Source organism: Oryctolagus cuniculus, chromosome X, assembly GCF_051225735.1.
Source record: "Oryctolagus cuniculus isolate XC-2025 breed Fujian yellow rabbit chromosome X, ASM5122573v1, whole genome shotgun sequence".
NCBI lineage: Eukaryota > Metazoa > Chordata > Mammalia > Lagomorpha > Leporidae > Oryctolagus > Oryctolagus cuniculus.
Genome location: NC_142888.1, coordinates 29,716,023 through 29,740,812, shown reverse-complemented (window position 1 = coordinate 29,740,812; position 24,790 = coordinate 29,716,023). Strand labels below are relative to the sequence as shown.

Genomic DNA, 24,790 nt, shown 5'->3' with positions numbered 1-24,790 from the left:
TAGACTTAAGATCTCTCTTAATCAGTAGAGAAAAAAATCAAGTTTGTCTTTATATCATCTTTCACTAGGACCTGTAAATGTTATTTACTCTGCTTAATAAACATACATACTTAGTGATTTTAGCTATTTTTTTAAAAGAGTATAAGTAAAAATTTACCATAACATTAACTTAACAGTTAGTGATGGGATTTTATGGCATATAAATCTTAAGTACAGATATGAATTACTTTCATAATCAGAAAAACTTGAATTACTTAAAAGAATATACAATTAAATATAGCTGTGTGATTACAATTATGTTAAGAAAAGATAACAACAGTGGGCTCCAGGTAATAGAAATACCACACACTTTCTACTTGCATTTTTGTAATGCATGTATATTTTTAGAATATGAAAAGTAAACTTCATGGATATAAGAAGTCCTATATATACAGCAGAGTTATAATAACAGATTTAAGACATTGAATGCTTTGTTCTTCCCCCCAAATTAAAAATAAGCATTTAACTTAAAATATTATAAAAAGCACAATAAAAGATACATTAGAAAGCAAAAAAGAAGGGAGTAAGGAAATATCATTATATTCTTAGAATTTTATCTGCAAATTATATTGAAGCTGTTAAAAACTAATTAAAGGGACAGCGCCGTGGCTCACTAGGCTAATCCTCCGCTTGTGGCGCCGGCACCCCGGGTTCTAGTCCCGGTCGGGGTGCCGGATTCTGTCCCGGTCACTCCTTTTCCTGTCCAGCTCTCTGCTGTGGCCCGGGAAGGCAGTGGAGGATGGCCCAAGTGCTTGGGCCCTGCACCCGCATGGGAGACCAGGAGAAGCACCTGGCTCCTGGCTTCAGATCTGCACGGTGTGCTGGCCGTAGCGGCCACTTGGGGGGTGAACCAACGGCAAAGGAAGACCTTTCTCTCTGTCTCTCTCACTGTCTACTCTGCCTGTCAAAAAAAAAAAAAACAAAAAAAAAAAAACAAAAAAAAAACAACTAATTAAAGATAAAAAATTTTTAAAAAGTAACATGAGGGGAAATTAGAAGAAACTTTGAAGAATTATTTCTTTATAATTATTTTATTCCATGGTATGGCTATATTAAGATGTTCAAATATTTCCCCATATAAATAGAGTCAGATAATTTCCTAAAAAAGCAAGCAAGCAAAAAAAGAATAAATTTAAAGGCACAGTATTTTAAAAGCAGTAAGCAACAGTTTTGAACAAGCACAAGCAATCTAAGGGTTGATTATTTCAAGCAATCAATAAAATTAACAAGCTTTTAGCTTTGCTCAGAAAAACAAAAAATGCAGACAATGTCATTTAATCACAAATTCAAGGGAGGTAAAAAAAATGTACAGATTTATGCTATAGATTAAGTGACGTGACTACTCTATAGAAATTAATGAAACTGACTCAAGGAGTACATGCTGGAATTGGGCAATAACTATAGAAATATTAGAGAAAATTGACAAAAGAGCTAATACAAATGTCAAAAGGATTGTCTCTAAGTGGTAGGATTATTGACTATTTTCCCCCTCTTTGTGCTCTTTATTAGTCTCAAAAATTTCTTAATAAGCCTGTAAGATTTTTCAAGTTAGACATGAATACAGACTAATTGGAAAAAAAAAAAAAAACAAAATCCCTCCTGTCTCCCAAGACAAAGCAGGCAGAGTTTATTCCTTTTAGGCTTTAAAGATAGAACTAGCTGCCTTTCTAAAATTTAAGTGAAGGAAAATATTGATGTGCCCTGAAAGAACTTGCCAAGGTTCAGGGAGCCCGTTAATGTGCCTGGGAGACCCTGTGACTCTGGACTGACTGATGGCCTAGGGACCAATAATGGCAAATTGAATTTCGAGATCACCAGCTGCCTTCATGGCTTTCTGAAGCTTCCAGAATTGTTAAGTGAGACATGAGTGCCATACAAACAGTTAAGTGTTATTTTTTTTAACAATTCTTTAACTTTTAATGAACTATCACTTAAGTAGTAAACTATTTATAAAATGCTCCAAATCTTGCACATATGGATTGCAAGATTTGTTTTACCAGTAACATGAATAGATGAAGTGTTGTTCCTTACTTCATTCATGAACTAAGTAAATGAGGATTCTGGGTTTTGATTTAGGTCACCCTGGGTATACAGCACTCAGAAAGGACTACATTGCTCACTCCCATTCTTAAAGAAATAAAGTTGAATTATGGTAAGGCTATGTATTTGCCATAAAAATGTAGAGAGAGAGGAGCAGGTTAGAAAAGTATTTTTCCCATATAAAAACACACTTTTTTGGAAAGGAAAATTACTTTCTGTAATATGTTGTATATCCTGTTTATCTTGTTGGATGTGTCCGTCTAAATGCAATAGTTCATTCACATCCATCTGTGAAATCCCATTTCGTAATGTCACTTTGCTAGACACAGATATATGGTGTTGTGCTTTCTTGTGGAACGTATGTAGTAAGAATTTTGGTGAGTGGAGACATGTATTAAATGTTGGTAAGGGCACTGCAAGTCAGAGAATGTGACTGAGGTACACTTTCCTGAGCTGCTATTGCCAGAGAATTAGAGCTTGTTGAATTGTATCTCATATTAATCTATAAGTAACTGAGAAATACTTTCTCGGATATTTTCAGTACATATTAGCACATCAAAGGACATGTGAGATCCTGAAATTAAGGAAAAAAAAACCTGTGAAACTTCGCAATTTTGTACAACAGTGTTTTCACAAAATGCGTATCTATAACACCATTTTCTACCACTCTTTATAACAAGCTCAGGGCCCCTCGGATTGAGTGACAAACTTTGAGCAATGTCTGTTTGAAGCGTACATTAACCAGAGAAGCTTCTTAGCTCAAATCCTTGGCTTAGATTTTAAAGGTTTTATTTTGAAAAAGACAATCAAATCAAGCATTTCACATTGAACTGACTGACTTTGTTAAGTAAACACTACAGCTTTCTTACCCTTAAAACTTTCTTCTCAAAGAACTGGACTCCCAGTAAAGAAGAAATCTGATATACTGTTTTATAGGGAATATGACCTTTCAAGTTCCTAGTAAGGCTTATTTATTTTTATTAAATATGACATCTAACAGCAGAATATAAGGACTTTTGGTTCTTGCCCTGGCTTTTCAATTAGACAAGGGTGCTGGAAATATGATGGTTTATTTCTCTATTCTTGTCCTAATGTCACTGTCTATCCTAAATATTGTCAGTAACTCATAGGTGTTAATGAAATCAGTTATTCATTATATACTTGCATTAATTCAAGAACTCTTCGTTTACTGCCTGGTCTGTTCTAATCCAGATAAATGGGCACAATGAAACCAGAGAAGATGGAGTATTCTAGGTCTATTTTCATTGGTTCAGTTTTGGAGGCTGAAAACAGATTTTCAGTTTTTAAAATGACATACCTCATCCAATATTGGGACTCTTTGATTTAGGTCACGAAGTTCAATTTTGAGCAGTATTTCTAAATGGCATACATTTGGGCCTTTCAAGAACCAGAACAATCTGAGTGAACAATTGCTATTATTATATACTTGTTATCTGAAGAGCTTTAGGATTAACACTAGTTCAGATTTAAGAATCAACAAATTTGGCTCTCATCACTCTAAACTCCTCTGCAGCCCCCTTAGTGTGTCATGACTATTAATTATCTAAATTTTATTTGTCTAAATTAGTTTCCTATTTGATGAAGTGATAGTTTATCTTTAGAAATAAGAAATTGCAAATTGAAAAGTCACTGAATTTATGAATTTAACAGCAAACTGTGGATTATATATCCTATAATACATTTTGTGAATAAACAGAACAAATCACCTAGGTCATTTTTAAACTCAACAATACTTTTTCCAAAAATATGTGTTTTTTTCCTTTTTTCCTTAAAGACAGTTAGCAGGATAACTTCATTCACCAACTACTTAAAACCAGGCTGCAGAGAACAGGGATTTGCACTGGCAAACTCATTATACTCTACTGCACATTCTTCTTTACTGACTAGCCTGTCACTTTGTGGCTGGGAAGAGAAACCCTCAATAAACACCAACAGCAGTTCCCCTTACCCCTCCTCCCATCCCAACACATTCCACCCTACCAGCCAATAGTAGAAATCCCATGAAGACGTTTTAAGGAACACATTTTGTCCTGTTTTAACTCATCCCCAATGGACTCAGCAAACAAATCCTTGACCTGGGTCACAAGCAAAGTTTCAGTCCAGTCTGTATTGTGTCAGGCTGCTGGCCTCCCTTTTTCGGAAGAGCCCTGACCATGTCTTCTCTGGTTTAAAGATCATAAAGGTGACTGGTGTTTTCATGCAAGGTGGCCAAGACTTGGGAGAGTGGCTGTTCTTTGATTCTGGCAATCTCTTGCACCGTATACAGGGCCATGCCGGGGTGGGCAAACTGGCAAAGGCTTCTGGGAACCTGCTGAGGGAGAAAATAGGGAGCGTCGGTTTCCACAATAATTCTCTCCATCGAGATTCTTTTCACAGCTTCTTGGGCCTCCCAGGCAGTGTAGTAGGTCAGGACTGCTGTGAAGCCCACATACATGTTGGTAAAGTATTTCAGATGGGGCTCAATGACTGTGTAACGGCCAGTGAAACAATGCCTGTGGATCTTGTAATCGGGAGGCACAAATTTTTTCATGATGCACAGCAGATCTTCATCAGCATCTCGGCAGTGAATCACCAGTGGCTTCTTTAGAGACACAGCCAGCTGAAGCTGCCTCTCAAAGATCCTCTTCTGCTGTGAGACAGATGTGGTGCACTTGAAGGAGTAATCCAAGCCCATCTCCCCAAATGCTACAGTCTTGGGGTGCTTTAAGGCTTGCAAAATATTTCTTTCAAGATTGTTATTGTAGTAACGTGCAAAATGAGGGTGACAGCCAAACGCCCCCCAAACCAGATCCTCTTTCAGTAGCTCCTCCCAAAGGCCATTCTTGAGGGTGCGAGGATCACAGAAATCAGTGATGCAGCCCTGAAATTCTTTAGGGAAGGAGCAGCTATAAGTTTTTCTGAACTTGGCAAAGGTCCCTTTGAAAGACAGTTTGGAATAGAGCATGTCCAAGTGACAGTGGGTATCAATGAAACCCACATCCTTCTCTAGGTATGGCTGCCTGTGGCTGTTTGGCAGGAAGTCAAGTGCCTGTCTCCCGTTAGGATGTGCCAGCACCTCCTCTTGATAAGCTCTTTTCTCCTCTACTTCTGCATTTCCAGAAAAGTCAAATGAACACGAATTCTGGGGTGCATCTTCCTCTGTCAACTTCAGATCTCTGATCATGTTTTGGGAGCTCACTGTGTAGTCATAGCAGTAAGTACTCCCACTCTCCCTGCTCCACATACCCTGGGATGTGTTCCTGCTCTTGGAGCTGCCACTGACAGGAGAGCGAGAAAACTTGGAATTGCCACTCCAAGGGCCCAGGTGGTCTTTCCAAGGACTACAGTACAAATAAGGCTGGTTCCCATCAGGATCATTGGTCAAGGAAGACTCTGAAACGACTGGGAGACCCAGTGAGAATGGCTTGTGCTCAGAGAATTTCTTGGAGAAGAGCCCTTCCTTATCAGACCAGCCACCTCCCGGAGAGGGGAGCTCGGCCAGCGCCTCTTTTTGACCCATCTGGTTTAGTGAGTGCGAGTTGCAGCCATCCGGAACTCCCAGGGGTGCAGAGCTTTTTTCAAAAAACACTTCCTTGGGGTTACCAAGTGGCTCCTCCCGGAGTGCCTCACGCGACTTGGTCACCGCTGATTTTCTGTCACTGAAGCCGATCAGCGGTGGGGCTGACCTTCTCCCTTTCTGAGCAGCAGAGGCGACATGCCTGGCTGATCTTTCTTCAAAGTCTGGGTATTCCCTGCTGGGTTTTACACCAGGGGCAGCTGCACCCGTTCCTTGTGGCACCTGTTTGCCCCGGATGCCCCCGAGCGACTTCCGGTGAAGCCCTGAATGACCTTTGTCTTTGCGTTTATCCCTGCTTTTCTGAGACACGTTTGGGCCCTCAGACTTATTTCGTTCCTCAGATGCAAATTCAGAGTTCATGAGGTTACAGGAACTCTGTGAGAAATTAGCTTTAAGGCTGTAGGAGTCCTCTAGAGAAGCCATTTCTTTTAGAAATAGGCTGAAAGAAAGAAAGAAGGAAGGAAATAAGCAGGCTGGCAGGGCGCACAGGGCATCACGCGGACAGAGGAACCCTCAGTGCTCCCAATCGGGCGGTTTGGAGACGGCCCTAGCCCACACGTGGGCCTGCGTTAGAATCTCTGTTGTGGAAGGAACGCCAGGAAAAGCCGGGGGGCAGGCCCGCCCGAATCCCGCCGCTGAGCTAGCCCCCTGGGCTGGCCGTTTACCGGGGAGCCTACCTAACCGCCGCTCCGGTCGTGCTGGGTCTCGCGACTGTGCCGCAGCCTCGTGCCACGGAGGCGCTCCGCAGCTCGCGCCAAGCGCCAGTCGCCAACGCCTCTCACACCGCCAGTCCTGTCTTCTTTTTTTCCACTCTCACTTTTCTCAGTGTTTCACAGACGTCAGAGCCCTCCCACTGCGATTGTAAAATGCTGTAGAAAAGCCGCAACGACCCAGGACAAGCTAAAAGCCCGGCTTGCCGCCCGAGAGCACAACGTGCCTGCAAGATCGCCGCACGCGCCTCACACGCCATGTACGTGGAGGGGTGGTTACTTCCTGTGCATCGAGGCACTTCTGACGTTTCCAAATGCTTCCGGGACATCAAAAGTCTAATGTTTGTTTCAGAACATAAGTCTGTTCGGAGAGGTGAAAGCCCTTCAGGTGCCCCTGGAGGATGAATTACGATGCCCCTGGGCTGAGCTACTGGCCTAGAGGGCCCGATCCTCAAGGTCAAGCATGGCAAGGGAGAAAGCCAACCCGGAGGTAGATTGAGGCAGCCCGCTCAGACCCCATTGCCCCACCTCCCAGGCCGTGCCAAGCCAGAAGCCTCATCCCCCAGGAAGAGCAAATGCCCCCTCCTCTCGCCGTCCCTCCCCAACCACATCCACTGACGTCACTTTGTCTATCTATGCCGCTGCTGCCTTGGTCTGCTGGCCTGTCTCCACCTGAGCTGCTGCCATCGCTGCGCCATGTTGAGTGTGTTTTGTTCTTACCCCCCCCCCCCCAAACCATCACCCTTCTTTCAAAACGCACAGTCCTTCTTTCAAAACGCACAGTCAGGGTTTTTAAAGCATAATTTATATCTTTTAAAAATAGTTACACTTGTGGTCTTTAACCCTTTTCAGTCCTGTGCTATTTTCACATCACATTATTGGGTATCCTTAGTGTTTTTTTCTTACTGCCTCAAAAGTCGCTACATATGGGAAATATTTTTCTTACTGTTCCATAGGTTTCAAAAACATTCTAGCACCTTTATTATGTTCCTTAGAGTACATAGATGTAGCATAATTCCCCAGACCCTTCCATTTCATCAACAACATGGTTCCCTATAGTTTTTTTTTTCTGTAGTAATACCTCATTATATAGTTCCTCAGAGCATAGTACCACATTGCCCGAGAATAATTATATTGATTTAAAATCCCATCGATAATGAATGGTCCATTTCATAGGAGAAAGACACACACACAAACCTGATGCCTCATTGCAATTTTATTTGATAATTTCTTGGAGTGAATATTGTATTTGTTGACCCCGTGAATTTTGTGTGTATTTTTCTCATTTCTAAGATCTTTTAAAAGTTAAAGAATGTATGAAATAAATTTTTGTCATTTATTAAAATTGTTAATAGTATGTTGCTTGTTTATCTTCTAGTATATAGAAGTTATGGCTCGCAGTCAAATACTTTTTTTTCATGTTTTTCTTCTAAGCCTAGAATGTCATCGCCCACTTTTGAGGTTTTGATACACATTTTTTTAGGGGGTGGGAGTAGTGGTATAGTTAAACTGATAACCTATCTGGTATTTATTTTGTGTTATGGTTTATAATAGGTGAACATATACACTGATGCTTTTCCAGGTTTGTCTTTTCATTATAAGTTAAATTATTATATTTAATAAAGGTTATTTCCAGACCATCTATTCTTTTCTTTTTCTAAAAAAAGATTTGAGAGGCAGAGTTATAGGCAAAGGGAGAGACAGAGAGAGTGGTCTTCCACCTGCTGGTACACTCCCCAAATGGCTGCAACAGCTGGAGCTGAGCCGATCTGAAGCCAGTAGCTTCTTCTATGTTTCCCATATGGGTACAGGAACCCAAGTACTTGGGTAACCTTCCACTGCTTCCCCAAGCCCTAAGCAGAGAGCTGGATCAGAAGAGGAGGAGCTGACACTCAAACCAGCCCTGATATGGGCTGCCAGTACCACAGGTGGAGGCTTAGCCTACTACGTCACAGCACTGCCCTCTCATCTATTCTTTTCTACCTACAATTATGTCTTGTTACTCTAGTGTTGCATTATTTTAATGATTGAAGCATTATATTTTTATTTTTAACTTTTATTTAATAAATAAAAATTTCCAAAGTACAGCTTTTTGATTACAGTGGCTTCCCCCCACCATAACTTCCCTCCCACCTGCAACCCTCCCATCTCCTGCTCCCTCTCCCATTCCATTCACATCAAGATTAATTTTCAATTCTTTTTATATACAGAAGATCAATTTAGTATATATTAAGTAAAGATTTCAACAGTTTGCACCCATACAGAAACACAAAGTGTAAAGTACTGTTTGAGTACTAGTTATAGCATTAATTCGCATTGTACAACACATTAAGGACAGAGATCCTACATGGGGAGTAAGTGCACAGTGACTCTTGTTGTTGACTTAACAATTGACACTCTTGTCTATGGCATCAGTAATCACCCGATGCTCTTGTCATGAGTAACCAAGGCTATGGAAGCCTTTTGAGTTCAACAACTCCGATCTTATTTAGACAAGGTCATAGTCAAAGTGGAAGTTCTCTCCTCTCTTCAGATAAAGGTACCTCCTTCTTTGATGGCCTGTTCTTTCCACTGGGATCTCACCCACAGAGATCTTTCATTTAGGTGTTTTTTTTGTTTGTTTGTTTGTTTGTTTTTTTTTTTTTTTTTTTTTTTTTGCCAGAGTGTCTTGGCTTTTCATGCCTAAAATACTCTCATGGGCTCTTCAGCCAGATCTGAATGCCTTAAGGGCTGATTCTGAGGCCAGTGTGAAGCATGATATTAAGGTATAAATTCGGGAAAAGCTGTTACCATTAATTTTTACAATTACCTTTAATAGGTTGACTTGTTTATCAGGTGAATTTAGAATTTTTTTTTAATTACCTCCAAAACACTAACAAAATATGTTTCTGTGGAGCCAGCACTGTGGTGCAGTGGGTTAAGCTGCTATCATGCTGGCCACAACACTGTCATCCACATCAGAGTGCCGATTTGAGTCCTGGTTGCTCCACTTCTGATCCAGCTTCTGGCTAATACGCTTGAGAAGGCAGCAGAGGATGGTGCTACCTATGTGGTAGACCAGGATAGAGCTCCTGGCTTCAACTTGCCTCAGACCTAGTTGTTGCGACCATTTGGGGAATGAACCAGTGGATGGAAGATTTGTCTCTCTGTCTTGCCCTCTCTGTTGCTCTGCCTTCCAAATAAATCTTTTAAAAAACCCATATGAAATATGTTATTTTGGTCTGCTTATTCAGAATATATTTTACATTTTAGTCAAATTCTTCTGTGTCTTCTAGTAAATATTTTTAGAGTTTTATCTGGGCTGTAGAGTTTTAAGACTTTTAACTATTAAATTTTTTTATTCTATTGTGAATATACTTTTCTCCACACTGTATTTTCTTTTTTCAAGATTATTTATTTGAAAGACAGAGTTAGGGAGACAGGGAGTAGAAGAGAAGAGAGACAGAAAGAGAAGACAGACAGAAAGACACACACACACACACACACACACACACACAGAGGGAGAGGAGGGGAGAGAGAGAGAGAGAGAGAGGAGAGACTGATTGATTCTATTGCTGGTTCACTTCCCAGATGACCTCAATAGCCAGGGATGGGCCAGGCCAAAGCCAGGAGCCAGGCACTCCATCAGGGTCACCCACATGGATGCAGAAGCCAAAGCACTTGGACCATCCTCTGCAGTTTTTGCAGATATATTAGCAGGGAGCTGGAATGGAAGTGGAGGAGCTGGGATGCAAACTTGGTGCTTATATGGGATGCCAGCATCACAAGCAGTGGCTTAACCTAGTGCACCTTGACCTTAGCCTCACCACACTATATCTTCTAGCTGTTCACTGCTAATACATAAGAATATTTTTTATTCAGTTGTGGCTATACTGAAATTTTTTATTTATTATTAGCTTTTCAGCCTTTGCCTGTGCCATTATCTTCCCATGATAATCTTTTGTTTCTTACTCATATTTTTACTTCTTATCTTTTTATATTTGTTTAAAACTTCTAAAAAATATTAAATGATGATGTTGGTAGCAGTGTTATTGTTCTGTTTCTGATCATGATAGCTACATGGTTTAATTAAACATAATAATGGGATTTAGGCTCTGGTTTTAAAGCATATGCTTTGTAACTTAAGGAATTATCCTTGGATTTTTTTTAAATTTAAATTTGTATTTATTTGAGAGGCAGAGGCAGAGAAGGAAACAGAGACAAAGATAGAGAGCTCTCAGCCCTAGTTCAGTCCGTAAATATGCACAACTGCAGGGGCTAGGACAGGCTGAAGCAAGGGTCCAGGAACTCATTCTGGGTCTCTCATGTGGGTGGCAGGGATGCAACTACTTGAACCATCACCTACTGCCTCCCAGGGTATGCATTACCAGGAAGCGTTAGTTGGGAGTGGATCCTATGCGATGTCTTAACCACTAGACCAAATACTCATTCTTACTCTTCAATTTCTTTTTTATAAATTTTATTTAAGGTATACAAAGTTCATGTATTTCTTTTTTTAATGTTGTTTACTTTTTTAAAAAGATTTATTTTCTTATTTGAAAGGGAGAGTTACAGAGGCAGAGAGAAAGAGAGAAAGGGAGAGAGAAAGGTCTTCCATCTGCTGGTTCATTCCCCAAATGGCTGTGAAGGCCGGAGCTGGGCTGATCCGAAGCCAGGAGCCGGGAGCTTCTTCCAGGTCTCCAACATGGGTGCAAGGGCCCAAGGACTTGGGCCATCTTCTATTGCTTTCCCAGGCCATAACAGAGAGCTGGATCAGAAGTGGAGCAGCCAGGACTTGGACTGACGCCCATATGGGATGTCGGCACTGCAGGCAAAGGCTTAACCCATGACACCACAGAGCTGGCCCCAATTTCATATATTTCATATACATACAAATTTAGGAACATAGTGATATTTCCCACCCTACCCTCCCTCCCAACCACTCTCCCACCCTTCTTCCTCCTCCTTTTCCTATTCCCACTCTTAATTTACACAGATCTATTTTGAGTTTACTTTATACCTGTAAGATTAACCCTGTACTGGGAGTTCAACATATAACATGAAGAAAAAACAGTGTTCCTCAATCCTACTCTTCAATTTCAAAATGAGTGTGTGGTAGGAAAGCATGAGATACTTTTATATTTGTTCTATTTCTAAATTTGGACACATGTTTGCTTCTGTGAAGAAATGCTGCTTTTTGTGTAGGGGCTTATAAAATAACTATTATGGACTATTGAATTCTTTGTTTTAAGAACTTCTCTTATAAATCATAAGCAGTGAAAATGCTCTGTAGCAGTAGTTCTTGACCTTGGCTTGTACTCTGTAATCACCTGGGGAGCTTTAAAAATCAGTGATGGCTGGGCCTACCCTGAGATTATGATTTTATTGTATGTGTATGTGAGTGTGGGTGTGGTTCAAACATCAGGATTTTGAGAAACTACTGCTGATTATAACTATGCAGCTGGGGTGTGAACTGTTGCCCCATAGTTTACTTTTTCTGTGGTGTATTTTCTTAGGCAGTAGCTTTCAATCTTTTTTTGATATCCTGAGGGACTTAAATAATATAGTAATTTCCTTTTCCTTGAAAGTTTGAAAGAATCCATTAGTAAATCATCCTGATTGGAACCTTTATTGGGGTAATTCTTTGGTAACTTTTCACTTCTTACTTGGGTATTAGCTTGGTCTTTGTGTTTTTGATATGTCACAATTATTACAGAAAATCATTTATTTGAGATTTTAAATTTTCTTTTCATGTTTATATAATTTATTATAAGGTAATTTATTTTATTCTATCTGTCATGAATGCTCATTTCTGATTTTATTCATTTATATTCTTCTCTTTTCTAAGAGAAAGCTCTTAGATTTATTTATTATAGTTTTTTTTTCCTTTCAGGTTCATCTATCTGTACTTTTATTCTTTTTTGTACTTATTTTCCTTATGACAAATAAGAAAATGAGGAATTTGTACTTTCAACAATTTTTTCTCCTTTTAAATTTATTTATATAAAGAATTTGTGCTTTTAATATTTTTCTCATTTTAAATTTATTTGTATGAAGGGAACAAATCTCATGTACTTTGTATATACAGTTTTATGAACATAATGATACTTTCCATCCTACCCTCCCTCCCTCCCTCCTTCACTCTCTCTCTCTCCTTCTTTTTTCCTTTATTATTTTTCTTTTAATTTTTAAAATGATATACTTTCGATTTGCTTTACAATCACAAGTGTAATCATCCACTAAATAAGGAAATGTCAATTTCACTCATATACATTACATCTTTTGTGTTCTATATATTAGTTACCACAAATCAGAAAAAACATGATATTTACCTTTTTGGGACTGGCTTATTTCACTAAGCATAATGGTCTCCAGTTAAATCCATTTTGTTGTGAAAAACAGGATTTCATTATTTATGGCTGAGTAGTATTCCATAGTGTATATATAACCACAGTTTCTTTATCTATTAATCAATTAATGGACATGTGAGTTGATTCCTTATTTTAGCTATTGTGAATTGAGGTGCTATAAACATGGGGGTACAGATAACTTTCCTTGATTTCATTTCGTTGGGTAAATTTGCAATGGCTGAATCATATAGTAGATTTTTAGGAATCTCCGTACTGTCTTCCATGATGGAAATGGATGTATTGGTTTACATTCCCATCAGTGGTGTGTTAGGGTACCTTTTCTCTACATCCTTGCCAGCATTTATTTATTTTTATTTTTATTTTTTTGACAGGCAGAGTTAGACAGTGAGAGAGACAGAGAGACAGAGAGAAAGGTCTTCCTTTTCTGTTGGTTCACCCCCCAAATGGCCACTACGGCTGGCGTGCTGCAACTGGCGCCCTGCGGCTGGCGCACTGCACCGATCTGAAGCCAGGAGCCAGGTGCTTCCTCCTGGTCTCCCATGTGGGTGCAGGGCCCAAGCTTGGGCCATCCTGCACTGCCTTCCTGGGCCACAGCAGAGAACTGGACTGGAAGAGGAGCAACTGGGACAGAATCTGGTGCCCCAACCAGGACTAGAACCCAGGGTGCAGGCACTGCAGGTGGAGGATTAGCCAAGTAAGCCGTGGCGCCAGCCATTTATTGTTTTTTGATTTTTGGGTGATAGCCATTCTAACAGGGGTGAGGTGAAACCTCATTGTGGTCTTTATTTGCATTTCCCTAATGGCTGGCAATCCTGAGCATTTTTTCATATGTCTGTTGGCTGTTTGTATTTTACCCTTTGAAAAATGCCTGTGTGTATCCTTAGCCAATTTCTTAACTGGATTGTTTGTATTGTTGTTGAATTTCTTGAGCTCTTTATGTATTCTGAATATTAATCCTTTATCAAATGTACAGTTTGCAAATTTTTTTCTTGTTCTGTCAGTTGCCTCTTCACTTTGTTGGATGTTTCCTTTGCTGTTCAGAAGCTTCTTAGCTTGATATAATCACATCTGTGTGGTTTTGCTTTTACTGCCTGTGGTTCTGGGGTCTGACCCAAAAGATCCTTGTCCATGCCAATGTCTTGCAGTGTTTCCCCTATGTTTTCCTCTAGTAATTTGATGGTTTCAGGTCTTAGGTTTATATTCTTGATCCATTGTGAGTTGATTTTTGTATAGGATGTAAAGTAGAGAGGTCTTGTTTCATACTTCTACATTTGGAGATCCAGTTTTATCAACACCATTTGTTGAAGAGACTGTCCGTTTTCCAGGGAGTGGTTTTAACTCTTTGTCAAAGATTAGTTGATTGTAGATGCATGAATTAATTTCTGAGGTCTCTAATCTGTTCCATTGTCTACGTGTCTGTTATGTCATTCCCAGTCTGTAATGATTACAACTGCCCTGTAATATGTCTTGAAATTTGGTATTGTGGTGCCTCCAGCTTTGTTTTTATTGTTGAAGAGTACATTTGCTATTAGGGTTCTCTTGTATTTCCATATAAATTTTAGCATTGGTTTTCTCTAGATCTGAGAAGAATGTCCTTGATATTTTGATTGGGATAACTTTGGATCTGTAAATAGCTTTGAGTGGTATGGACATTTTAATGACATTAATTCTTCCAGTTCATGAACATGGAAGATTTTCCAGTTTTGTTTGTCTTCTTCTATTTCTTTTGAAATTTTCATTGTAGAAATCTTTCACCTCCTTGGTTAAATTTATCCCAAGGTGTATGATTTATTTTTGTAGCTATTGTGAATAGAACTGAATAGTTCTGAATAAAACTGAATAGTTCTTTCTCAGCCATGGCATTATTTATATATATAAATGATGTTGATTTTTGTGTGTTGATTCTGTATCCTGTAACTTTGACAAACTGTCATGAGTTCCAATAATGTCTTAGTGGAGTTTTGGTTCCCATAGTGTAGAATCATGTCATCTGCAAACAGGAATAATTTGAATTCCTCCTTTCTAATTTGTATCCCTTTGATTTTTTTTCTTATCTAATGACTCTGGCTAAAACTTCCAAAACTATATTGAATAGTTAGGGTGAGAATGGGCATCATTGTCTGGTTCTGAGTCTTAGTGGAAATGTGGAAATGCTTCAAACTTTTCCCCATTCAATATGATGTTGGTTGTGGGTTTGTTGTATATTGCCTTGATTATGTTAAGGTAGGATCTGTCTATACCCAATTTGCTTAAGGTTTTTTTTTTTTCATGAAAAGATATTGCATTTTATTAAGTGCTTCTCTGAATCTATTGAGATAATCATATGGTGTTTATTCTTCTGCTTATTAATGTGATGTATTATGCTTATTGATTTCTGTGTTGAACCATCTATACATCCCAGATGTAAATCCCACTTGGTCCAGGTGGATGATCTTTTTGATGTGTTGCTGGATTTGATTAGCTAGTAGTATTTTATTGAGGATTTTTGCATCTATGTTGTTCAAAGATATTGGTCTATAGATGTATTTCTTGTCTGTCTGTCTGTCTTTCATTCTTTCTTTCTTAAAAAAAAAAGATTTATTTATTTATTTGGAAGTCAGAGATAAACAGAGAGAGAATGAGAGGCAGCGAGAAAGAGAGAGATCTTCCACCTGCTAGTTCACTCCCCAATTGGCTGCAACGGCTGGAGCTAAGCCGATCCAAAGCCAGGAGCCAGGAGCTTCTTCCAAGTCTCCCATGTGGGTGCAGGACCCAAGGACTTAGGCTATCTTCTACTGCTTTCCCAGGCCATAGCAGAGAGCTAGATCAGAAATGGAGCTGCTGGGACTCGAACCGGCACCCATATGGAATGCCAGCACTGCAGTCAGTGGCTTTTTACCTGCTACGCCACAGCACTGGACCCTCTTGTATCTTTTTCTGGTTTTGAAATTAAGGTGATTCTGGCTTCATAGAAGGAGTTTGGGTGGATTCCCTCACTTTCAATTGTTTTAAATAGTTTAAGAAGAATTGGGATTAATTATTTAAACATTTAGTAGAATTCAGCAGTGAAACCATCTGGTCTTGGGTTTTTCTTTTTTGGGAGTGTCTTTATTACTGACTTGGTTATTGGTCTATTTAGGTTTTCTATGTCTTTGTGCCCCAAGTTTGGTGAACTGTATGTGTCCAGGAATCTATCCCTTTATTCTAGATTTTCCCATTTGTTGGCGTATAGCTGTTTGTGATAATTCCTGGTAATTCCTTTTATTTCTGTGGTATCCATTGTAACATCTCCTTTTCCATCTCTGATTTTGTTAATTTGGATCTTCTCCCCCATTTTTTGGTTAGTTGGACCAATGGTTTATCAATTTTATTTATTTTGTTTCTTATTTTCAAAAAGGCAGCTCTTAATTTCACTGAGCTTTTGTATCTTTTTTATTTTAATGTTATCTTTTTGCTAATTTTTATTATTTCTTCCTCCTAATTTGGGGTTTAGCTTGTTCTTATTTTTCTAGATCCTTGAGATGCATCATTATATCAGTTATTTGATGCCTTTCCAATTTCTTGATGTGTAGGCACTAATTGCTACAAACTTTGCTCTTAGCACTGCTTTTGCTGTATCCCATGGGTTTTTATATGCTATATCATTATCTTCATTTGTTTCCAGGAACTTTATTTCCCTTTTGATTTCTTCTGTAACCTACTGTTCATTCAGTAGAATATTGTTGGTCTCCATGTATTCATATATTTTCTAGAGTTTCTTAAGTTGTTAATTTCCAGCTTCATTCCATTGTGGTCAGAAAAGATACATGATGGAGCCAGTGCTATGGGGTAGTAGGGTAAGCTCCCACCTGTGGTGCCAGCATTCCATATGGACACCAGTTCATGTCCTGGCTGTTCTTCTTCCGATCCAAGTCTCTGCTTATGGCCTGGGAAAGCAGTGGAAGATGGTCCAAATGCTTGGGCCCCTGAACCCGTGTGGGAGACCCAGAAGAGGCTCCTGGCTTCAGATTGGCTAAGCGCCGGCCTTTGTGGCCATTTGGGGAATGAACCAGTGGAAGGAAGACCTCTAACGCTAAAAAAAAAAAAAAAAAAAAACATGGTATAATTTCAGTTTTTGAAAAATTTGTTTAGACTTGTGTAATGGCCTAGCATATGGTCTATCCTAGAGAAAGTTCCGCACATTGATGAAAAGAATGTGTAATCTGCAGCTGTGGGATAAAATGTTCTGTAGATATCAATTAGATCAATTTGGTCAATAGTGTAGATTAGCTCTGTTGTTTCTTTGTTGGTTTTCTGTCTAGTTGATATGTCCATTGGTGAAATTGAAGTACCCCGTTACTATTGGGGCCTATGTCTCCCTTTAGATCCATTAATATTTGTTTTAAATATCTGAGTGCCCTATACATTGTAAATGTATATGTATTTACTATGGTAAATTCCTGTTGAATTGATCCCTAGATTATTACATAATGCCCTTCTTTGTCTCTCTTAACTGCTTTTGTCTTAAAGTCTGTTTTGTCTGATAATTGGAATGGCTACTCCTACTGGTTTTTTATTTCCATTTGCATGGAATAATGTTTTCCATTCTTTCACTTTGTCTGTTTGTATCTTTGTTGGTGAGATGTGTTTCTTGTAGACAGCATAAGTATGGGTCTTCTTTTGTAAGCCATTCAGTCATTCTGTATCTTTTAATTACAGCGGTGCGCTGGCCGTAGTGGCCATTGGGGGGTGAACCAACGGCAAAGGAAGACCTTTCTCTCTGTCTCTCTCTCTCTCACTGTCCACTCTGCCTGTCAGAAAAAAAGTAAGGACCACAGATTTATCCCTCCAACAAAATCCATCTGTGATGCACGGGCCTCTGAAGCCTCCACTTGCCTTATTAAGATGGTGCTTCCTCCTAGGTGGTCGCCAGAATCCTTGGTTGGGGGAGGGGAGGAAAGCAATTTGCTCTCTCTTCAGGGATTAGGTGGGCACCTGCCCCCTGCCAGTGCTTCAGGCCTGAGTCAAGTCAGTGGGGAGCACAGGTTTCTCCCTCAGGGAATGTCACCACTGATGTGTGGGCTGCAGGTTCTTTCACCTGGCTCTGAGAAGATGGATTCCCCATCAGCAAAGTCGCTAGCAGTATCCCACTAGTTGCTTTGTGGTTGTAAAGTCCCTGCTGTTCCACGGAGTCTCTCTCCCTTCTGTAGACCCTCCACTGCAAACTTCTCTCTAACTGTGCCCTGGGAACACAGTTCCTCGCTTGTTCTAGTATCTTTCTGTGGTCAAAATCAGTGTGTCTTTTCCCTATTGAACCATCTTGTGTATCTCTTCAAATGGTTATTTATGTTTTTTAAAGATTCGTTTATTTACTTGAAAGTCAGTTACAGAGAGAGAAGGAGAGAGAGAGAGAGGGAGAGAGATCTTGTATTCTCTGGTTCACTCCCCAGGTGGCCACAATGGCTGGGACTGGGCCAGGCCAAAACCAGGAGCCAAGAGCTTCATCAGAGTCTCCTATGTGGGTAGCAGGGGCCCAGGTACTTGTGCCATCTTCCACTGCTGAATCAGAAGTGGAGCAGCCTGGGCACAAATCAGCACCCGTATGGGATGCCAGAATTGCAGGTCTCAGCTTTATGTGCTATGTCACGTTGGCCCCTCAAATGTTCTTTTTGAATCATTTCTCGTTGGTTCTAAATGCTGGCTACTTTTCAGAATTACCTGGGGACAGTAGACGAAAACATTTCCTTATCCATCTCAGGGTTCATGGCTGAGAACTCAATAAGAGAAGACAGATTAACAAAAGTGTACAAATGAATGTTTAAGTACACAGGACATGAAAACTCAAAGAAACAGGAGAAAACTGTATTTTTAAGGACAGTCATACAGAGGTATGATTGGAGGACAAAAGGATATGATCTAATGATAAAAAACTAGGGTGAATTTAACAAAGCCTGTTTGTTCAGATTCTGTGTCTCTGTGTGACGTTCTTTCTTTCTGGGTGTAAGGCGGGACCACTGTCACATGAGGGTCTTCAGGAAAGGAGAAACGAGAATGTCAGAAAGAAAGACTTGCCTAGGGTTTTTTTGTCCTGCTTTAGTGATAAAGAAAGTAAAGAAAGACTTTACTCTTTCTGCTGTTTTCTCAAACATCAACATGCCACATTTTGGGGCATCGTGTCCTAAACCCCATCAGTAGCTTTTGAAAAATACTAACCCCCCCACCAAGATCCTGATTTAATTTATTTAGGCTTAGGCCTGGTCAATTTTTTAAAAGTTCTTAATATACAACTAAGGCTGATAATCACTATTAGCAATTTATCCTCTCTCCCAAACTCGAAATTCTCCTAGATAATAGTTTAAATCCCTGAATTTACCCTGGGTTTGCCTTTATCCTATAGGTTTGTGTGGTTTTAAATTTTATTCTATACTTATTTTTTGTATTTTTAAATTTACTTTTGTCTGTTTATTAGGAATGACACTTTGTTTATAACCACATTAACATTTTTAGTATTACTTTGCAGTCAGTGACTATAGCTTGTTATAATATCTGTTTGTGACATAATTTTGTGAATTAACATGATAAATCTTTGTAAATATGCCTTTATGATGTATACAGGAGCTACTACTAATATGTACCACATTTATTATAGTTTTATTTTCTTGATTGTAAAGCTCCATAATGAAGAGAGACACCAGTGATTTAATAGCATCTTTTTCAGGAAGAATAAACAATACTGCTTTACACATTCATAAGTTTTTATTATCTAGTAACTAATCCATAAGAGCATGCATTTATCCCTACCATTATATACCTTCTTTAGTAGTTCACAATTTAAGTCTGAGTCTTTTTTAATAAAATACAGCCTAAACATTTCAAACTTAGGTTTGTGATATTGACCTCTTTATAAAATGTTGAGGCTTATTGAACACACTGGTGTTTCATCTTTCTTTCTGAACAGCTTCTCCAGAAATTCAGCTGTGAGTTTTTGACACTTAGATGTTTGGTTTCTGAGTAATAGTCTTTATGACTCATACATTGGTCTCACCAGCCTCCCATCTTTAAAAATTGCGTGATTTATTCTGAGAAATTAGGCTTTTGCTTTATGATTGCATTCCCTAGCCTGTGACAGCCAGCCTTCTTCACACAATTATTTTTTGTGTCAGTGGTGCATCAGGCAATCATTTTGAAAACATTTTAAGAGAAAATTAGGAATCCAAATTAATGTTAAAATCCAGCTGTTTGGGGATATGCAATTCAAAGCAAATAACTCAATTGATGTGAAAACAGGATTAACTCCTTCCCTTCAAAGCTAATTTTGCACCATATAGCATGTTATAACTGCTTGCCCATCAAAATGCACTGCTGACTGCTTTGGGCTTCTTTTGGCTTTAAATGTAAGAAGATCCTCAATTTGGAAATATTAACATTTAAGATTTTCGGTTATAGTGAGAAAAATCCTATACCTATTATTCAAAGCTAATTGGTTTCAGATTTTATATCCTTTAGGCTAGGATCAAAAATGAAATGCTTCTGAGATCAGGTAGGTAAGCTTGTGTAATAAATACCGTAGAGCCTGGGGAGACCTGTGGGGAACTGAAGATCACACGCCCCTGCCAAATGACATTTATATTCTGTTTTCAAGAAAACTGCAGCCAATTAAATCCTCTAGGACATTATTTAGTCTCCGCTTGACTTATCATGATGATCATAAAACCTTGTATCATAATTAAATTTCTCTAAATTTTCATTTCTAACAGTTTTTACTTCAGGTTCTTTTTCTGGATTTTCTGATACATCAAGTTCCATTGCATAGATATCATTTATCTTTGTGAGATCACTTCTAATCTATTTGATGTCTCTGCCCTCACATTCTGTTTTGCTACACAATTTCCTCTCCCTCTTCCTTTTCTATCTTTCCATCTGTACACTTTTTGACATGCTATATATCTTTCATGCTGGAGTTCAGCAGCCGTGTGTTCTCATGGGACCAGAACATGAAATAGTCTGTCGTTCTTTTAGACATATGAAAGCCCAGCCTAAAATGTTGTCTTCCTTTTCTCCTTTTCTCCTTAGTATGTTTTCTTCTTTTTTAGTGGATCATTTGATTGATAAACACTTAATGCTTACATACAAGGATACCTTAGGAAGCTTGTGCAAAATGAAAGTAAAAAGTTTATTTTGGTGCAACATTTTGTGAAACCTAGCCCTAGTTTTTTCATAATAGGCATTTTCACAAACTTAAAAAAAATTGAGAGGCAGAAAGGGAGGGAACTCCTATCCCATGGGTTTACTCTGCAATGTCCCCAATGGCCTGGATTGGCCCAGGCCAAATCCAGGAGCTGGGAACTCACTCTAGGTCTCTCTTACGTATGACAGGAACCCAAGTACTTGAGCCATCACTTTGGCCTCCCAGGGTTTGCATAATCAGGAGCCAGAGCTGGACATGGAACTCAGATACTCTGATATGGGAACTGGGTATCTTAACTTGTGTCTTAGTCCCCAGGCTAAATGCCTATTCTTCCATGAATTTTTTGATGTCTCATTGTACATGACAGTTGCCGTCAACTGACCTATGCCAGATTAGCCATTGATAAATTTATACCTATAGCATTCAACATATTAGAAGTGAATGAGAGCTAAGAATATCCCCCCATAGTGTCTTACCTGATTACAAAGAGAAATAACATCTCAGATTGTATGTTACTTACAGTGAAAGCTCAGTGAAGCCCCAGCTCTCAGTCCTTCTAAGGGTTCTAACATCTTTTTCACCTCTACTTTTTAAAAATTGATATGTAATTGACATTAAACTTATCATTTTAAAGGGTCTAATGCAATTCAGTGTCTAGCATTTTTTTAAATTTATTTTTAAATTTTTTATTTGAAAAGCTGAGTGAGAGAGAGACAGAGAGAATGAATCACTCCCCAAATGGCTACATTGGCTGGGGCTGGGACAGGCCAAAGCCAGGAGCTCAGAATGTCTTCTGGACATCCCACATTGGTGACAGGGGCCCCAAATACTTGGGCCATCTGCTGCTGCTTTCCCAGGTGTATTAACAGGGAGATGGAACGGAAGTGGAGCAGCTGGGACTTGAACTGGGGCTCATATGGGAAGCTGCCATCGAAAGTGTAGGCTTAACCTGCTGTGTCACAGCACTGGGCCTCACATCATTCTTTTTAAATTGAGGTAAAATTCACATAACAAAATTAACCATTAGACATTTTAAAGTGTACAATTCAATGAAGTTTAATACCATAACAACTTTGTGTAGCCATCACCTCTGTCTACTTCCAAAACATTTTTATCATTCTAGAAACTGTGTCCCATTGCATAGCATCTTACCTGAAATGCTTGCTCAATACAAATATGACACAAATGACAAGATTCTAGCTGTGGGGTCTAGCTAACCTAACTGGAATCAGGGCAGATGAATTACCCAGGAAAACAGGTAAACTTAGGACCACTGTGAAAGGTATGGATCCCTGGGCTCAACAGATTCTTAGAAGCGGTTCCTGTAAGGCAGTGCCTCATCAGTGTTTGTGATTGATCCCTGTATTTTGAATATGATCCTTTCACCAACTAAAACTTAACTTCTAACATCATTTGTGGTAATCAGCATCCCATAGCAGAGAGCCCATTCAAATCCCAGCTTCTCCGTTTTCTGATCCAGCCTTCTGCTTATGTGCTTGGGAAGGCTTTAACTGATGGGCAAGTGCTTGGTGTCCTGCCATCTGTGTGCGGGAGACCTGGATAGAGTTCCTTGCTCCTGGCTTTGGCTTGGTCCAACCCTGACTTTTGTGGGTATTTGGTGGGTTAACCAGGGGATGGAAGAGCTCTCTCCTCTCTGCCTTTCACATAGATAAGTAAAATCTTAAAAAATAAATAAACTAATTTAAAAAACTTGGGGAACCAGTGTGGTAGTGCAGTGGGTTAAGCTGCCACCTGTGATGCTGGCAACCCACAGGAGCACTGATTCTGATCCAGCTCCTTGCTAATGCACCTGGGAAAGCAGCAGAAGATGGCCCAAGTGCTTTGGCTCCCATCACCTGTGTTGGAGATCTGGATGAAGCTCCTGGCTTCAGCCTGGCTCAGAGACGGCTGTTGTGGCTATTTGGGGAATGGACCAGCAGATGGAAGATCTGCGCCCCCCCGCCCAGTTACTCTGCCTTTCAAACACATAAATAAATCTTTAAATACAATGCAATAAAATAAAAACCTCAGCAGAATTGAGAGGCAAAGGGAATATTTAAATAGATCTCTCCAGGATACTGTGGCTCCAGGTCAAACTTGAAATGGTAGCCTGAATCGCCCCTTCCCACAATTGTCTTCAATTACCGTGCCTTCCTCAGTTCATAAGCAGAGTCAAGGTAATTGCAGTGGTTAAAGATAAAGCTTCTATGAGATGGTACCTAAGCATAAAGAAATTGTAACTGTTTTTCAGCTGAGGAGGCAGGTAGTCATCTGCTTCAGTGTGGGAGGAAAAAATGCACTGTGTCTTACTTTGAAAGGCATAGTTTTCCAAAATGTTAAGGAATTTTCAATGACATTTTTTACTCTGATTTTTTTTTTTACCATAACTGCTTTAGAACCCACCTATCATACCTCACCTCTGAAGCCCCCTTCCACACACATGTGGTGTAGCCTGACAGAGTCTAGCATTGAGCTACGCTCTTTGAAGTCCTTGTGGACGAATGAGGCAGGGGCTCCATACATTAGAAGAATTTCAGATCTGCCTGTTTAAATTGCCTCAATGCAAGCAATCAGCAGGACCAAGAGGATAATTTTATCCCAGAACCAAAGTAGCTTGTGTTATTTTTAATGGGAAAAAAATGACAAAATTTACATTCTTTTTATGAGAAAGGATATTTTCTTTGTAACACATACATTTAGAATCCCACTATGCCTGGTCGGGGCGCCGGATTCTGTCCCGGTTGCCCCTCTTCCAGGCCAGCTCTCTGCTGTGGCCTGGGAGTGCAGTGGAGGATGGCCCAAGTGCTTGGGCCCTGCACCCCATGGGAGACCAGGAAAAGCACCTGGCTCCTGGCTTTGGATCAGCGCGGTGCACCAGCCGCAGTGCGCCGGCTGCGGCGGCCATTGGAGGGTGAACCAACGGCAAAGGAAGACCTTTCTCTCTGTCTGTCTCTCTCACACTGTCTACTCTGCCTGTCAAAAAAAAAAAAAAAAAAAAAAAAAAGAATCCCACTATGGAAATCCTAAGACAGAGTCTAGTTCCGTTTATGGTAGAGCTGAATGATGGATTTATTGCTTGAATATCATTTCCTTGTTCTAACCAGATGGTGATGAAAGTGTAAAATAATCTTTATGTACTGTAACCTTGATTATAAATTCATTCTCCTAGCCGATGTGTATAATATTTTCTTGAAAATTTTCCCTCAACGTTTTTTGCATTAACAAGTAAATATGCACACAAGAGCTATATTGATTTTAAGTTTGCTGAATTCCTTTTTCATTTCTTAGTTTCTGATTATGATTCTAACAGGTATTACGTTTTGATGCCTATTGGGAAAATGAAGTGCCTGGTTATTGCTGCGAAAACTACAGAATAAGATACTATAAAATCTATTTCTACCTTGAAGATGACACAGTCCAAGTCAATGAACCAGCGGTGAAAAATAGTGGACTGCTTCAAGGTATCTATTAAAGCAGAATTACTGTTCTTTTCCTTTGAACTCTTGCCTCTATATACCTTCTTTAGCTTCATGAAAGACCCATGCTGCTGCTCAGGTATCAGATTTGTTGACAATAGGCTGTTAGCATATAGTTACTGATGGTGACTGATCAGCTTGCTACTCCGCACATCTCAACCTTGGCAATTTCTCTCAATCCTCTGTGGTGTACGGTGTCCTTTCAGGTGCTGCTCTGGTATGAGTGTACTTCAAAAGGTTTGTGGCAGGTGTGGGCATTTAGCCTAGTGGTTAAGACACCCACATCGAAGTGCCTGAGTTTGGTTCCTGATTCTGACTCCTGATTCTAGCTGTCTGCTAATACAGACCCTGTGAGGCAGTGGTGATGGCTCTGATAGTTGGGTTCCTGCCACCCATGTGGGAGACAAGGATAGAGTTCCCTGCCCCAGCCATTGTGTACGTTCAGGGAATAG

At 39.7% G+C, this 24,790-nt stretch overlaps 1 protein-coding gene and 1 pseudogene across 4 annotated transcripts in view; one reads left to right on the top strand and one right to left on the bottom strand.

The window, feature by feature from the left end:
• The window catches only part of EFHC2 (EF-hand domain containing 2), a 183,590-nt gene that overhangs the window by 49,512 nt on the left and 109,288 nt on the right, over positions 1-24,790 (top strand). For all 3 annotated transcript variants that reach the window (XM_089324301.1, XM_008272519.5, XM_089324302.1), the window contains one exon: positions 24,173-24,323. In XM_089324301.1, coding sequence (XP_089180427.1) covers positions 24,173-24,323 — 151 coding nt within the window. The remainder of the gene's footprint in view (positions 1-24,172; positions 24,324-24,790) is intronic.
• Positions 4,149-6,462, bottom strand: LOC138847740 (3'-5' RNA nuclease TATDN2 pseudogene; annotated as a pseudogene). Its single transcript, XR_016227973.1, has 2 exons — positions 6,334-6,462; positions 4,149-6,095 (listed from the first exon to the last, which is right to left on the bottom strand). The product of XR_016227973.1 is annotated as a 3'-5' RNA nuclease TATDN2 pseudogene (transcript).